Source organism: Puma concolor, chromosome A1 (assembly GCF_028749965.1).
Source record: "Puma concolor isolate L17-30 chromosome A1, mPumCon1.1.hap2, whole genome shotgun sequence".
Lineage (NCBI taxonomy): Eukaryota > Metazoa > Chordata > Mammalia > Carnivora > Felidae > Puma > Puma concolor.
The window spans coordinates 236185814-236202852 of record NC_141667.1 but is presented as its reverse complement, the minus strand read 5'-3'; the positions used below and the strand labels follow the sequence as shown (position 1 = coordinate 236202852).

Below are 17039 nucleotides of genomic sequence, written 5' to 3'. Positions count from 1 at the left end.
ATCCTGTCGAGTGACATTGTCAGTTCCTTTGCAGAAAGACCTGCTTTGAAAATCGTATTCCACCTCCTTGCTCATTCTGATCATATTGCCAACTCAGCCGGGTTTCAGTGTGGAGAGGACACTGAAAGCTTGACCAGTTAGAGTTACTTACCTACCAAAAGAGAAAAGGAGATCTTACTGAACTGGTGAGCTTCCCAGAGCTGCCACTACGGTTCAGGAATAAGATCTTCGCTCTTCGCTTTGGTTGAGGAGGGGGCCAGTCCACCGAACCATGGAAATTCTTGAGACTCTGCTGGGGTAGCAGCTCTCTTCCAGGAACAAAGCAGGGACATCAAGGGCAGACATCTCTGAGGGTTGATGTTTGTTCAGACATCTCTCTCTCCCTATCTGGATGGAAAGAGTGCATCCTTCTTGGCCCAAGAGTGTGTTTGCACACTAAGGCATCCTTAGAATGAAGCGGAGCAGTGCTTGGACCTTTGCTACTGAAACCAAGAAAATGCTGCTGCACTTCTTTGTTTCTTGGTGTTCTCATTGTGGTTGGTTTTTGTAGTGACTTCGATTTCACGTGTCCCCTCTTTTAAAATTCTATTTTGCTAGGGTTGGCAGAATTTCGGATTGTATGATTTATTAACTACGCTTTGAAAGAGGAAAGTAGTAAATTACGGTTAATCAGTTATCACATTTGTCTTGGGAGCTAATAATACGAGAGGGAGAGGTGCAGGAATGGGAATAATAATATAACAGGTCAAAATCAGAGGTCTCAACTCTATCACTGTTCTTTCCCTTTGTGCTCTTTTTAGAACTGAGAATACCATTCTTGTTACGTTTCTATAATTACGAACTTTTGTATATACCTTGTAGCAGAAGATAAGATTCATTAAAGGGCATAAAAATATTAAATGCCAAAGAGAATTATTCCGTGGTACCTTTTCTTGCCCTGTTCATTTTTTTTTCTATTTTTCAGTCACAAGCATGTTGAGAGGTTTCTACCGAAGAAACTAGCATGTAAATTAGCTTTGAATTTCTTAGTGTGTCCATTCCTAAGTTCATTTATAAACAACTCGAGCAAATTAATTATTACTTATCAAGTAGGTACAAAACGGCTTAAAGAGGGAGGTTACTGCTCTAGAGAAACAACGAACTGCACAGCATTGTAATGAGACTCAGCCTGATATTGTTTGCTGGCAATACTCTGACCTCCACGAAGAAAAGCTGATATTAAAAGATTGGGGGTTTTCATCATGTTCCGTCTAGAGCTAGTGTATGGCACAAGACTTTGAAATTCTTACTGCCTTGAAATCAGTGACATTTTAAACACACATAAGCCTTGCTGGCTCGGGATGGAGCTGACTCTTAGAGACGTCTGACTCACATGTCTCCCTCGTTCTCCATTTTCCAGCGTTCCAATCCACATGCTGCCTATCCCAACCCTGGACCAAGCACATCACAGCCACAGAGCAGCATGGGATACTCAGCTACCTCCCAGCAGCCTCCACAGTACTCACACCAGACACACCGGTACTGAGCTGCGCTGGAATGTTGTCCGTGCACCGTTGCTAGCGCTGTGGACTGACGGTGCAGCTCCCTGCGGGAACCCGGCATGGGCCACGGGAGTGTACTGTGCGCTCACATCCTCAGACTGTCCAGTAGCCAAGTTCCACCACTTTTCACAGACCGGGGTAGTGGCTTCCAAGTTGTACCTGTTCCGGAGTTAGACTTGAAAGAAAGTGCTAGCACAGTTTGTGTTGTGGATTTGCTACTTCCATAGTTTACTTGACATGGTTCAGACTGACCAATGCATTGTTTTCAGTGACAGTCTGTAGCAGTTGAAGCTGTGAAATGTGCTAGGGCGAGCATTTGTCGTTGTATGTGGTGAGTTCTTTCAGTGTAACAGCGTTCTCTGACCAATAGTACACACACACACAAGTTTAACTGGTACTTGAAACATACGGCGTATGTTACTCAACAAAATCACCAAGACGCAAAGTGAGATTATTTTGGTACACCTTTCATTTTAGTGTCTTATCAGTGGGTTGATTCATTTTTCTACATTAATCAGTGTTTTTTTTTTGACCAAGACTATTGCTTGGGTTTTTTTTGAAAGTACAGAAGCCACATAGTTTTTCCAGAAAGGTTTCAAAACTCCCAAAGATTAATTTCCAACTTATAAGTTCGTTTTTATTTTCAATCTATGACTTGACTGGTATTAAAGCTGCTATTTGATAGTAATTAAATATGTTGTCATTGATATAAACCTGTTTGGTTCAGCAAACAAACTGAAATGATTGTCATAGACAGTGTTTTATTTTTCCTGTTGGTGTTGCTGATTAGTGAGCATGCTTTAAGATGAAAAAAGCATGAATGATAACTTCCTCTGAAAGGTGCGGCATCCGATTCAGATATCCTGTCCCGATTTTAAAGCTGGTTGGTGTAGTGCTATTAAAATTTTGTTCAGTTAATTTTCCTTTTTAAAACTCGTTCGCACGTTGTTTAGGGTGCCCTTACTTCAGCAAAGGAGAAGGAGTAGGAGAGCCTTAGGATTTTTGAGGAAAAAAAAAAAACCTATAACATACAATGTACTGTATCAAACTATTTTACATGAATGACACAAGTATTCTGAATTAAAAAAAATTGAACATTGTTAAAAACAAGGTGTTATGTAATAAATTTATTTTTCATAAATCAAAATATGGAGTCAGCTGTATTTTTATATACACAAAGGTGTTTTATTTTAAAATGTGCCTTAACAAGTGGCCTCTCAATAAATCTCTGTGATTGTTTTCATTAATAATGTCTATATATTCTACCTCTGTAGTGGAGTAATGACTTAGGATGTATATACGGGTTCTTTCCTCTGCTGCACTTCGTACTATGATAGATGTGGAGTAGACACCTTTCTAATCGAAAGAATTATGATGAGCTTTCCATTTCTAGAATAAGGCGTAATTCTGTCTTATGCTGAGAACAATTTGTTTTATCCCAAATAGTTCTTTTTCCTCCCTCCTTTCGCACAAAACCCAGAAGATTTAAAAAGCTGACTTAATTTTTTTCCTAAAAATTCAACTCATTCGGATAAAAACATTTGAAGAACTAAGGAATTCCCAATCCTGCTAGGCCGGATCAGAGCAGTGAGGATAATTTAGGAGCTAGACCTGTGTTGCCACATGACGTCTTGCCGCCCCGGCTCGTCCGCACAGCTCGGGGATCTGATCACGGAGCTGCCTCCCCAGGGCCCTCGGGAGCTGCCCTCTGACCACAGACTGAGTCAGTCTGACTTCTGTCAGTACCCTAACCCGCCTTCCTATTTCCCTTCACTCGAATTGCCTTCTGTTTTTCCTCCCTGCCTTTGATGCAGTGGCTTCCAACCTCAGTGGGCGTGAAAATGATCTGCAGTTTGTTTTCTCTGGGTCTAGTCCCAGAGGTTGGTTCAGGGGCGCAGGGAGGACACGGAATCTTCATTTTTAACGAGCTCCTCAGTTGGTTCGGATGCGGTTGTCTGAGGAACACAGGAGAACACCTCCAAGCTGGTCTAAAGATTTGAGCAAACGGCAGTTCAGAGACTTGGAGAGAGGGCCGCCGTGTCGACAACCCGCCTCCTGCATGAATTTCAAAAAATAGAACCCTGGGGCACCAGGGCTGCTCAGTCTGTTAGGCGTCTCTTGATTTTCGGCTCAGGTCATGATCCCAGGGTCGTGGGATCCGGCCTCCCACACCGGTTCCACGCTGAGCGTGGAGACTGCTTAGGATTCTTTCTCTCTCTCTCTCTCTCTCTCTCTCTCTCTCTCTCTTTCTGTCTCTCCCCCCCCCTTCTCTCTCTGTCTTTCAAATAAAAAATAAAATTTTTTTCAAAAAAGTAAAACCCATTATGGCAAGTTCCACTGGAAATGTTGGAAACGCCTAGGGCTCAGTTCTCAGATTTTTAAATTTAGCAACCCCTGTTCTCTGAGGGATCCTGTCCAAACTTGAGGAGTTAAACATATTGACATATGTTTATGACATATTAACGTATGTCATATAACATATATATGTGGCATATGACATATAAACATATTAACATATGACATACGTTAACCATCAACTTGACATATCCAGCCTATTTCATATACGGGTCCAGCTGCGTATATTTAATTGCATCTGTGACGAGAAACGTGCACAGACATACACCCCGTCGTCCTCCAGCCCGTTCCTGGCTTTATTTCTCTGTGTTGCACGTATATTTGACTGTTGTCTGTCTCTTCCCTGTACAACAGAACCCCCCCCCCCCGGGAGGAGCCTGTACCGTCTCAGCCTCTCCTCTTTTCCCTTGGCCCTGGGTGAACGCATCGTCCAGGCTCAGGACTCGGGTAGGCCGACGGTTCCCGGATTTCCCGTCCAGACCTACCTGCCGCATCTGACTCATTACTGCAGATTGTCTCTAGACCAAAGATGCCCGAAGCGGACTCCGGCCTCCGCCTTCCACCCTGCTCCTTTTACAGACTTAACCGTCTCCGTGGCCACGAACCCCTCCCTCCCAGCCGTCCAGGCCGCACCGACACTGTGGCGTCATCCTTGCTCACACGCACTATTCCCGTTCCGCATGCAAACCCCGGGCGCTTTCCCTTTATATCCCCGCCAAACGACAGCCACCCACCTCTTCCCTAGACTCTTACACAAGCGTCCTGCCCGTTTCTGCCCTGTCTCCTCAGCCTCCAGCAGCCCGAGGGACCCTTTTAACACAGCCCGTGCCACTCCTCTGCTCTCGTCCCCGCAGCGCTCCTGGCTCAGTGAGAGCCACACAAGTCCCTGCACGCCGTGGCCTCCCATTTCGTACACCTGTCTTCTGTCACCCTTCTGCGCCGTTCCTCCAGCTTGCCAAGCATGTCTTGTCTCACGGCTCTCACACCCTATTCCGGCTGCATCTGTCTCCCGCTCTCCCCAGCTTGGCTCGCTCCCTCACTTCGTCAGGTCTGCTCAGATCTCATCTTAGAGAGGCTCTTCCTTTCCACTGTGAAATAGCAGCCTGCCCCCCGCCTCCCCACCCCAGCCTCCTTCTCTGTCCCCTTCGGCCGGGCTTCATTTGCCCCCATAGTACTGACCGCTACCAACTCCGGCTTGCTTGGTCTTCCTCCCCACCCCACCAGAAGATAAACTCCAGGCAGGCAGTCGTTTTTCGTTGAGATGTCGTCGACCTGTCACCGGTCCTGCTTACGGGGTGAGAGGTGTTGATTGGATACACTTAGGTATTCAGCATGATTGCCACAGTGTTAGCTAACACCTCTAGGCGGTCTTTTCATCTACGGCAACTGGAAACGTGCCTTCATATGACAGTGCTCGTAAATATTTACTGAGTGAATGAATGAGTGAACAAACGACTCCACGTTGGGACGTCAAATAGGATCTCAACTCCAGCATATCCAAAAGAGAACTTTCAATCTTCTCTCCCTCGCAACCTCTGGCCTCCTAACTGGCCCCTGGCTCCCACTCGCACCATTCTGTGGCCTGCCTTCCACACGGCACCGATCCTTCCTCTCCAGAACACTGATCACTACTTGACACTGGTATACATCTAGGGTTTTCTTTTTTGTTTGTGTACTTGTTTATTGTCTGTCTCCCCCATGGAGTAAGGATTCTGTAGTCCTTTTAAAGAATAAACTAGAATGGTCATCGTGCATGCTCGTAAGCCTTCAGTGGCTTCCTGAGTCAGTCACACTTAGGAGGTTATGTGTTTTTTAAGGAGGATGTTTGTAGACATCAATAAACTTTCTCTAAAATTTATGGAGAAGCGAAAGCACTAGAATGAAGGAGTACATAGAAGATGCATTATGTGATTTTAAGCCTTAGCTAGACCTAGGGGCGCCTGGGTGGTTCAGTCGGTGAAGCATCGCACTTCTGCTCAGGTCATGGTCCCACGGTTAGTGAGTTCGAGCCTCGCATCGGCCTCTGCACTGACAGCACAGGCCTTGCTTCGGACCCTCTTGTCTCCCTCTCTCTGCCCCTCCCCCGCTCACACTCTTTCTCCCAGAAATAAAAGAATAATTAAAAAAAAAAAAAAAAGACATCTAAACCCACAATAATCAAGACATTGTGATATCGGAGAAAGAATAGTCTTATAAATCAATAGAACATGATAAGTCCAGAAAGGTACTGACACATAGAAGGGCAATCGATTTTCCAAAGAAGGGCGAAAGCATTTTAGCAGAGAAAGGATCGTCTCTTCAGCAAATGATGCCGGAGCAATTTGATATCCTTAGGCAAAACCAAGCGAACAGAGCCTTAATTCAGACCTCGTACTCCATACAGAAATGAACTCAAAATGGATCATAGACCTAAATCTAAATATGAAACCTGTAGAATAAAACGTAGGAAAAACCTGTGTGACCTCGTGTTAAGCAAACATTTCTTAGATATAATACCAAACACACGATGCAGAGAAGAAAAGATTGACTAAGTTAGACTCTATCACGATCAAGAACTTCTGCCCTTTGACAGACTGTTATGAGAACAGAAGACAAACACTGACTGGGAGAAGATATTTGCAAGTCCCGCGAGAACTTGTCTCTGGAAACAAAGAACCCTTAAAACTCAGTAATTAAAAAAAAAAACAAAAAAAAACCAGCAATTTTTTTATGGGCAAAAGATGTGAATAAACATTTCGCCAAAGAAGATAAACAGATGGCAGATAAGCTCATGGAGAGATTCTCAACATCACTGCCCATTAGGGAACTGCAAATTAAAACCACAATGAGATCCTACTACACACCTATTAAAAAGGCTAAAATTAAAAAATAACGGAGTACCACATACGTGAAGATGCGGGGCAACTGGAACTCTCACGTCACTAGTGGGAATGCCAAGTGACACCGTCGTTTTAGAAAAGGTGCACAGTTTCTTTTTAAAGTTCAACACACCCTTGTCCTACAACTTAGCCGTCCCGAGTGAAGCGAGCGCATGTTCCCACAAAAACCTGCACACAAATCTTTGCAGGGCTTTATCTGTAATTGCTAAAAGGTGGAAACCTATCCGTACATCGACCAAAACACATGCCGTAAAATGGTGAATTTCCCAGGCAGTGAAATGGAAAGTGCGTTACTGACACACATAACGTGAATGATTCTCAGCTCGTGATGCTAAATGAAAGAAGTCCATACTGTGCGATCTCATTTCTGTGGCATTCTGGAAAAAGCAAAATTATAAGAACAGAAAACAGACCCCTAGTTGCCAGGGGCGGGAGGGAGAAGAGGGATCCGCTAAATAAGAACATGTTGGTATGTTTTTGGGTGATGAAACTTCTATACCCTGATCTTTGTCATGGCTACACAACTGTAAGCGTCAAAACTCACAGAATTGGGGCGCCTGGGTGGCTCAGTCAGTTAAGCGTCTGACTCTCGATTTTGGTTCAGGCCATGATCTCACAGTTCGTGGGTTCAAGCCCCACGTCAGGCTCTGCGCTGCTAGCGTGGAGCTTGCTGGGGATTCTCTGTTCCCCTTCTCCCTGCCCTTCCCCTGCTCGTGCACTCTTGCTCTCTCTCCCTCAAAAATAAGTAAACACTTGTTTAAAAACTGGCAGAATCGGGGCGCCTGGGTGGCGCAGTCGGTTAAGCGTCCGACTTCAGCCAGGTCTCGATCTCGCGGTCCGGGAGTTCGAGCCCCGCGTCGGGCTCTGGGCTGATGGCTCGGAGCCTGGAGCCTGTTTGCGATTCTGTGTCTCCCTCTCTCTCTGCCCCTCCCCCGTTCATGCTCTGTCTCTGTCCCAATAATAAATAAACGTTGAAAAAAAAAAATTTAAAAACTGGCAGAATCGTTCAGGTGAATTTTAGTGGCTTTACATAAACTCCACCATAGTAGAAGACAAGAGGGGAAGAAAAGGACCAACAATATCCAGTGTTGGCAAGGACGGGAAGTGGCTGGAACTGTCATACGTTATTAGTAGCAATATCCAGTAGAACAGCCACCCTGGAAAACAATTTGACAATTGCTTATAAAGTTCTACATATTTCCCAGGGGATCCGGCAGTTGCACTCTTGTGTATTTACCTGAGAGAAATGAAAACACGTCCACACAATGTTCAAAGTGCCTTTATTATAGCACCGAAATGGATGTCTACCAACAGATGAATAGATAAACGAACTAGTATATGCATGAAGTGGGGTATGTTACTCAGCAGTAAAAATGGAGGTTCCGTAGACTCTTAATTGTAATGATAGTATAGGTATACATTTTGCAAAACTCCTGAAACTGTACACTTTCAATTGGCAATTTGTATGTATGTAAATGATGTCTGAAAGTCAGTCTGCTTAAGATGCAGTAATCCATAAAGCGCTGAGCACACGCCTCGCCTATAAGCATTCATTAAATGTTAGCTATTATTAGCATTCTCTCTATATGGAGATATGATTTTTCTGAAGACTTAAAATATGACCTAATTCTAGCAGGTAAGTTGAACTTTGGGGGTCACGTCACGACCAGATGTCTCCTCGCCCTTCACAATGAATGTAGAGCAATTATATGAACATAAGCAGAATTCTTGACGTCAATAATTCCAGGGCTGAAATAGTTAAAGGTAACTCCGATTTCAATAACCCATCATGAGGTTTTTTTTCTTTCTTAAATTCAGGGAAGGTGAGGGGCTCCTGCTCTTTACTGAACAATTAATTCTCCTCATCTCACTTAGGGACAGCTGTGAATTTTCTCATAACCTGAATGTGTTTTGAGGGAGCAATGGAACTGAATCCGCATTTACTGAGCATTTGGTATCTCAGAGAGGCTGTTAGGGCCTGTGGCCAAACATTACTGAAACAAACCACAATCCCTATCCTCAAATACTCATGGAATTTAATTTAGTTGAGGAGGCAGGATACACGTATGGGAAATAAAGCAATGGAAGCCATTATTGGATCAAGCACTAAACGGAAGGTTAAGCACCATAACTATTTCTCTTTTGAGAAGAGAAAGTAGTACAGTGGGAAGGATTTCGGGGGTTGGGTGGGGAGACTATCGGCGAAAAGCATCAGAAAGAACGTGAGTTTGGGACCTCGGGCTTTGGTCGAGTTGTTCTCTTCCAAGCTCTGTAAATATTAAGAATTGTAGTAACAGGGCGCCTGGGTGGCTCAGTCGGTTGAGCATCCGACTTCGGCCCAGGTCACGATTTCACGGTTCATGAGTTCAAGCCCCACATCGGGCTCTCCGCTGTCTGCGCAAAGCCTGCTTCGTATCCTCTGTCCCCCTCTCTCTGCCCCTCCCCCGCTTGTGCTCTCTCAAAAATAAATAAAACGTTAAAAAAAAAACTTACAGAAAACAATTGTAGTGGTAACTATGATACTCTCAGTGAATCACCGAAATGCGTAAAGGTGCTGTGGAGAGCAAGCTCCTTCACTGTTCAGAGTTGCCTAAATAACTTTGTTATCTCAGCTTGACCCTAAAGTAACACTGCCTGCCTACCATTTGGAGAATTAAGTACAAATGTACTTGTCTCAGTGTACAAATGAGACAAAATGAAGTTTGGAGAGATCATGCCCTGCAAAGTCAGTCGGCTGTGTGGTAAAGTCAGATTACTGCAGCATCCAGGCCCCAGAGAAAGGAATAAGTCTAAGGTGGTCACCCACGGTGACGTGGCCACTCTGTTCAGAGCACTAAACGTGTCCTGGGCAGCAATGGCCACAGATGAAATTGGTAAGCTCGTGGAAGGCCAGTGAGGACCGTTTTGTGTACAAATAAAGTCATTTCTTAGGTGTGTTTTTCCATTTAAGTTACAAAGTACAAAGAGAATTTGCATTTTACCGGCTATTGATAATGTCTGTTGAAAGCATACTCAACAGTGCTAATGGATGTAAAAACTGATGCTGGCTTAATAGACCCTAAAATCCGCTTGATAGGCGGTAATTGCTTTCCCAGTTGAGTTTCTTCATTGGTGGAATATATGCTATACATAGGCAAAAATAGATAACGAACAATTTTCTCTGATTTAATCAAGGACTTTTCCTAATACCAAACTACGCTGGACTCCTCTCGTGGTCCCCTTCTCCGTGCAGTACCATAACTGTTTTACTGTGAGTTTGTAGTGTAGACTGAAGTCACGGAAGTGTGGTGTCATTTCTGTTGTTCTTCGTCAGGACCGCGTCGCTTTTTGGGGTCTTTTGCGGTTCCATGCATATTTTAGGATCGTCTTTTCTATTTCTGCGAAAAGTGCCATTGGAATTTTGATAAGGATTGCATTAAATCTGTAGATTGCTTGGGTACTTTGGGTATTTTGTCAATATTAATTCTTCCATTTAACCAACATGGACTATCTTGCCATTTATTTGTGTTATCTTCGATTTCTTTCATCAGTGTTATAGTTTCCAGTGTATAGGTCTTTTCTCTTCCTTGGTTAAATTTATTCCTGGGTATTTTATTCCTTTTGATGCAATTATAAATGAGAGTGTTTTTAAAATTTCTTAACCTGGTATTTTTTTTTAATTGGATGCTGATATTGTGAATTTTCCTTTGTTGGTTACTAGATCTTATTATATTTGTTTAGTGTTGGATTTGTTCTGGCATACTATTAAATTAACTGGATCTTTTTGATGCTTGCTTTTAAGCTTGTATATCAGGTCCAGAACTGTGCCTGGGGCTAACTAAGTAGTGATACTAAAGAAATGTCCTGAGAATTCTGCCAGATGCCTCAGCAACCACTCTGATTGGTAGGAAGATAGACTCTTCTCAGCCCTGCGTAAGTTCCTGGAAGTGGTTTTCTCTGACCTCAGGTAATGTTCTCTCATGCATGCACAGATCAGTACTCAGCAAAAGATTTGACGGGACTCCTCTGCAGATCTCCCAAGCTCCCTCTCTCTGTGCAGTCCCCTGCTCCAATACAAGGCCCTGAAATTCTGGCCACCTTAGCTTCTACGTGTATTTTATTTTATTTTATTATTTTATTTTATTTTATTTTATTTTATTTTATTTTATTTTAGAGAGAGAGGGCTAGCACGAGAGAGTGGAGGGGGGGGGCAGAGGGAAAGAGAGAGAGAGAGAGTGGGAAAGAGAACCCCAAGCAGGCTCCATTGCTCAGCACAGAACCTGACATGGGGCTCGATCCACAACCCTGGGACCAAGACCTGAGCCGAAATCAAGAGTCAAATGCTCAACCGACTGAGCCACACAAGCGCCCCTAGCCACCTTAGCTTCTATGCAGTGCAGCTTCTATCTGCTCAACACACACCAACGCCAATAGACCATATTTGGAGTTCCCTTTCTTGTGTTGGAAACTGCTTTCAAGCAGTAAGCTCACGCAAGAGTAAAACTCACTTTGTGCTGCCTGTTCTCTGATGTCTGAAAAACACATTTTTAAATATATTTGGTCCAATTTTCAAATTGTTTAAGGAGGAGGGGTCTCTAACGGTTCTTCGGTTCGAGCCCTACGTTAGGCTCTGTGCTGACAGCACGGAGGCTGCTTGGGATTCTCTCCCTCTCTCTCTCTGCCCCTCCCCTGCTCTCTCTTGCTGTCTCAAAATAAATAAAATTCATGGGCATCGAGGAGGGCCCTTGTTGGGATGAGCACTGGGTATGGTAGGTAAGCCAATTTGACAGTAAATTATATTAAGATAAATAAGTAAGTAAATAAATAAATAAATAAACTTAAATTTTAAAAATTTGTTTAAGGAGGAAGGGTAAATCTGGTCCTATTGTTCCATCGTGGCTGGAAGCAGGAGTCACAGCTGGAGACAGTTTGGTAGATGGAGAAAACATTGAGCAGATTCACAAGATTTATTAGAATTGTGATGTAAGTGAGTTCGATATTGACAAGACAGTCAATACATTTTCCTAAAACTTGTGTACATGTCCAAACATCTGGTTTGGCAATCTGGTATATAATGTGATCCTCTGGTTTCCCAATGAGAAGATGAAAAAAAGAAAAGGATAGATAGATAGATAGATAGATAGATAGATAGATAGATGATAGAGATAGATGATAGATAGATAGATAGATAGATAGATAGATAGATAGATAGATAGATGATAGAGACAGATAGATATATGATTGATAGATAGATAGATAGATAGATAGATAGATAGATAGATAGAGACAGATAGAAAGATAGATGATAGATAGGCAGGCAGACAGACAATAGACAGACAGACATAGATATCCTTTAAGAGATGGAGATGGAATTAACTACATATACTTACAAAGTTCAATTTACTTACAAATATTTAAAACTACACATTACATAAACTAACATTATTTTAGAATATTGCCTCTTCTCACTAGAAGGAAATTATCCATTCTCTCATATGCATCTTTGACTTGATGAGCAATTTTGTCATTGCTATAATTTCTTTTTAAGTTATCTAAACATCATTTTTATGTCACTTGAAATTGTATGAGATACAGCATTTTTTTTCTTTTTTATGTATATCACTCTCGCTGGAAATTTTACCCGGGCCACAAGTACTCATTCACATCACAGGAAATGGCTTGTCTGGCACTTGTTTTTGTTTATTTGTTTGTTTGTTTTCATTCAGCAGTCACCACATGCAAAATACTTTGTGGCTTTTGTAAGTGATTTTTATGAGACTTATTTACAGTATATCCAATAATTCTAACTGGGTGTGTCAGACCCCCAAAGATAATCACTAAATACTCAACTTGGTCAATTGCTTTGTCTCTGTTTTTAAAAATCCATTCCATCAGGTGACCTCTCTAATCATCCCAAACTAGCATTTTAAGATCATTTTAATATTTTTTTTAACGTTTATTTATTTTTGAGACAGAGAGAGACAGAGCATGAATGGGGAAGGGACAGAGAGAGAGGGAGACCCAGAATCGGAAGCAGGCTCCAGGCTCTGAGCCATCAGCCCAGAGCCCGACGTGGGGCTCGAACTCACGGACCGCGAGATCGTGACCTGAGCTGAAGTCGGACGCTTAACCAACTGAGCCACCCAGGCGCGCCAAGATCATTTTATTTTTTTTTTATTTTTTTTTTTTTATTTTTTTTTTTTCAACGTTTTATTTATTTTTGGGACAGAGAGAGACAGAGCATGAACGGGGGTGGGGCAGAGAGAGAGGGAGACACAGAATCGGAAACAGGCTCCAGACTCTGAGCCATCAGCCCAGAGCCCGACGCGGGGCTCGAACTCACGGACCGCGAGATCGTGACCTGGCTGAAGTCGGACGCTTAACCGACTGCGCCACCCAGGCGCCCCCCAAGATCATTTTAAACTAGAGTTGCAAGATAAAAAATACAGGTGTCCACTTAAATTTGAATTTCAGAAACAGTAAATTTTAGTATAAATTGCCCCAAATATTGTATGAAACCTACATGCATTACAAAAAAAAAAGGTATTTGTCTGAAATTCCAATTTAACTGGTCATACAGAATGTCCACCTGAAATAAAAATACAGACTTTTATTGGCTAAATCTGGCAATTCTATTTTATTTTATCAATTTTTTAAATTGAGTATAGTTAACACACAATGTTACATTAGTTTCAGTTGTTAGACGTAGTGATTTGACAATGGTACACTTTATGCTGTACTTAGGACAAGTGTAGGTACCAGGCATCCCATACAACAGTACTACAATGTCATAGACTACGTTCCCTGTGTTGTGCATTTCATCTTCCTGACTTATTCATTCCATAACTGGAAGCCTGTACCTCCCACTCCCCTTCACCCATTTTGCCCATCCCCCCACCCCTGGCAAACAGCAGTCTGTTCTCTGTATTTATAGGTCTGTTTCTGCTTTTTTGTTTGTTCATTTGTTTTGTTTTGTTTTTTAGATTCTACATGTGAGTTAAATCATATGTGATATTTCTCTTTCTCTAACTAACTTACTTCACTTAGCATAATACCCTCTAGGTCCATCCATGTTATTGCAAATGGTAGGATCTCATTCTTTTTTATGGCCAAATGACATCCCATTATACACACACACACACACACACACACACACACACACCACATCTTTATCCATTCATCTATTGATGATACAACCCTGTTTTGGATCCAGGTCCTCCTTGGAAAATCTTTATAAGATGTTGCTTATCAGATGATTCCTTCTCTTTTGAGTGATAATATTGAAAAACCATCTCACTTTATATTTGGGCATAAACAATAATTTTCACCATCATTTTCTTCCTAAGTACTAATATCATAAGTACTCTAGATAATATTTCCAAGCATTTTCCCTTGGTGGGGGGTAGAAATTAATTCAGAGAACCAAATATTAGAAGACTGTGTTCACCCATTTTCTGAATATTCCACCAGAACCCACATGACTAATTAAAGTACTACAATATTCATGAACACAGGTTTGGGCTAGGTGAGTGCGTTCATTTTTCTTTTCACGTTTTCAGGTTTTTTTTCTCTGAGATTTCGGAATACCAGAATTTTTCAGAGGTAAATGTTATCTTTAACATCACTATCCTGACCCCCCCCCCCCCAAGATTGCAGGTATCCCCTAAGCCACACACACTTGTGAGGCAATTTAGATGGCAAATGGTTGTATCTGTGAAGAAATCTAGGATTAAAGAATTCCTTCGGTCAAAATGACTTTTAAAAAAAAGTGTTCAGGAGTGAACAAAACTAATCGTATTTTCTTCATTTGTTCTTAGCATAGTAACAATAATACTTTCATTTCCCCCTGCTGTATCATTTAGAAAGAGTAATTCAATTTACCTCACTACTGTGGAATCCTGGTGGGGTGTCACATCTTTAATAACTTAACTTGTTCTGTCACTTTATTAAGTTAGGGGGGAAAAATAACATTTGCTACTTTGGATCCTGTTTTAGAATCCATGAAAAAGTGTTAAGTTCCTTCGTGCCTCCTGAATATCCTCAGTTAATACCAAATTGTACCCAGCTTGAAGCATTTCCTGTGATTCAGAAAAGCATTTTTGTTCTGTCCCCAAGGATACAAATTGGAAACAAAGTGATTAAACAAAACAAAACAAAACAAAACAAAAAAACTTGGAAGTAACACAATAAAACATCCCTAGGAGGCATGAGAATCTTACATTAAGCCGTTGGTAAGTTTCGAATCCTGCCCAGATGTGCTGAAAATATCCTTCGCGCACAGTGAAAATTTCCACTGCCCTCTTTAAATCAGTGATTTTCCCTTTCTTTCTTTCCTCTTCCCTTTTTGACACAGATGACTTTGCTGTTCTGGGGGAAATCAGAGCGCTCCCTGCCTCTGAGGCTGATGCACTGAGGAGGTCAAGGCTGCTTGCTCCAGCAACTTCTTCACACCCGGGCTTAGAAGGAATTTCTCCCAGCACATTCCTATCCCTAAAGAACACCCTTGCTTCCCATTCCAGAACAATGCTTTCTCTGCCAGCCAGCCCGTTGATACTAACCAGAGCTTGACCAGCCCCTGCAACCCAGTTCCTCACCCGCCCTTTTACATTTCACATGTGCTAAGTCGAGCATCCTTAAAGAGAGATTTAAAAAAAATTTTTTTTAATGTGTATTTATTTTTGATTGAGAGAGAGAGAGTCAAGAGTGAGAGCAGGAGAGGCAGAGAGAGTTGTCAGCGCAGAGCCCGAAGCGGGGCTGGAACCCACAAACCTTGAGATCATGACCTGAGCCGAAGTCGGACGCTTAGGCGACTGAGCCACCCAGGCGCCCCAAAGAGAGATTTTTTTTAAACATTATTGATGCAACAAATGGCATTTCCTTCAGGCTTTTCTTTTTCCATTTTTTTTTTTAATGTTTATTGATTATTTTTGAGAGAGACAGAGAGAGTAAGAGCAGGGGAGGGGCAGAGAGAGACGGAGACACAGAATCCAAAGCAGGCTCCAGGCTCTGAGCTGTCAGCCCAGAGCCCAACGTGGGGCTCGAACCCACAAACCGTGAGATCATGACCTGAGCCGAAGTCGGATGCTTAACCGACTGAGCCACCCAGGCGCCCCAAAGAGAGATTTTTTTTTTTTAAACATTATTAATTCAACAAATGGCATTTCCTTCAGGCTTTTGTTTTTCCATTCGTTTTTTATTTAAAAAAAAAATTTTTTTAACGTTTATTTTATTTTTGGGATAGAGATAGACAGAGCATGAACGGGGGAGGGGCAGAGAGAGAGGGAGACACAGAATCGGAAACAGGCTCCAGGCTCCGAGCCACCAGCCCAGAGCCTGATGTGGGGCTCGAACTCACGGACCGTGAGATCATGACCTGAGCTGAAGTTGGACGCTTAACCGACTGAGCCACCCAAGCGCCCCTGTTTTTCCATTCTTAAAGGCAAGTACCCTCGGAACCAAAGTGTTTACAGTATTCTCTCTCATCCAGTAATTACCAAGCCAACTTCAAAAGATGCCCGGCAGTCTCGGTCTTCCTTTACAGCTTGATTTCTTTCACTGCATTTTCTACTGAATGATGATGTGTGGTTTCTGAAAACGGACCGTTCACTCCTTGCCCGAGGAAATGGCATGTTCTGGAGAAGAAGTGTGGAAGACAGAGACCCAGACTGATTTCCGACCTAAGCTGGGCTCTTGGGGCAGCACTGGGGCACAAATCAGTCTGCTTCCCTGTGGCTCAGGGTCAGCGGGGGGACCAGATCCAAACAGGCAGGCTAGGGGCTGGCACCTTTCCAGAGTTCCAGGAGCCATCTGCGGAGGTGAGCGGAGTCTTCTAGAGGGTCTGGGATGGGACTCACGTGAGCTCACGACACCCCCTTTCTACTGACATTACCCGCCCACCCTCTATGAGCTTCATAGGAGCAGGAACCGGCCTTACGTACCTCCCCACTGGCGCGGCGGCCGGCAGAGCGGTCCCTTGATGGTTAAGCGTAGGTTAAACTGCTTCATCCGGGAAGACGATGTTTAGGGCTACAGTTTCCAGTCGGCTTTTCCTCAACTCCCAGCCGAGAGCAGAACGGGAGGGGGGATGGCAGGAGGAGACAGTGGCGTGGCACTGAAACTTCAACGAAGTCAAAGGTCTTAACTTGAACGGTTATTTTAAGCGGGTCTGGACTGCTTTTTCTTTTCCTGGGCGGAGCCGCTTAGCCATTTCAATTTTTGATATCTGCTAAAAGCATTGAACGTTTTTAAGCACAGTCAAGTACTTGCCCTACCGTGGCCCGGAAAG

At 43.1% G+C, this 17039-nt stretch overlaps 1 protein-coding gene across 4 annotated transcripts in view; it reads left to right on the top strand.

Annotated features, from left to right (window-relative positions):
• Positions 1–2688, top strand: part of CDK8 (cyclin dependent kinase 8) — a 113283-nt gene extending 110595 nt beyond the window's left edge. For all 4 annotated transcript variants that reach the window (XM_086714877.1, XM_025924205.2, XM_025924204.2 and 1 more), the window contains one exon: positions 1400–2688. In XM_086714877.1, the coding sequence (XP_086571003.1) occupies positions 1400–1525 (126 nt within the window). In that variant the 3' untranslated portion in view covers positions 1526–2688. The remainder of the gene's footprint in view (positions 1–1399) is intronic.
• Positions 2689–17039: the final 14351 nt, after the last annotated feature.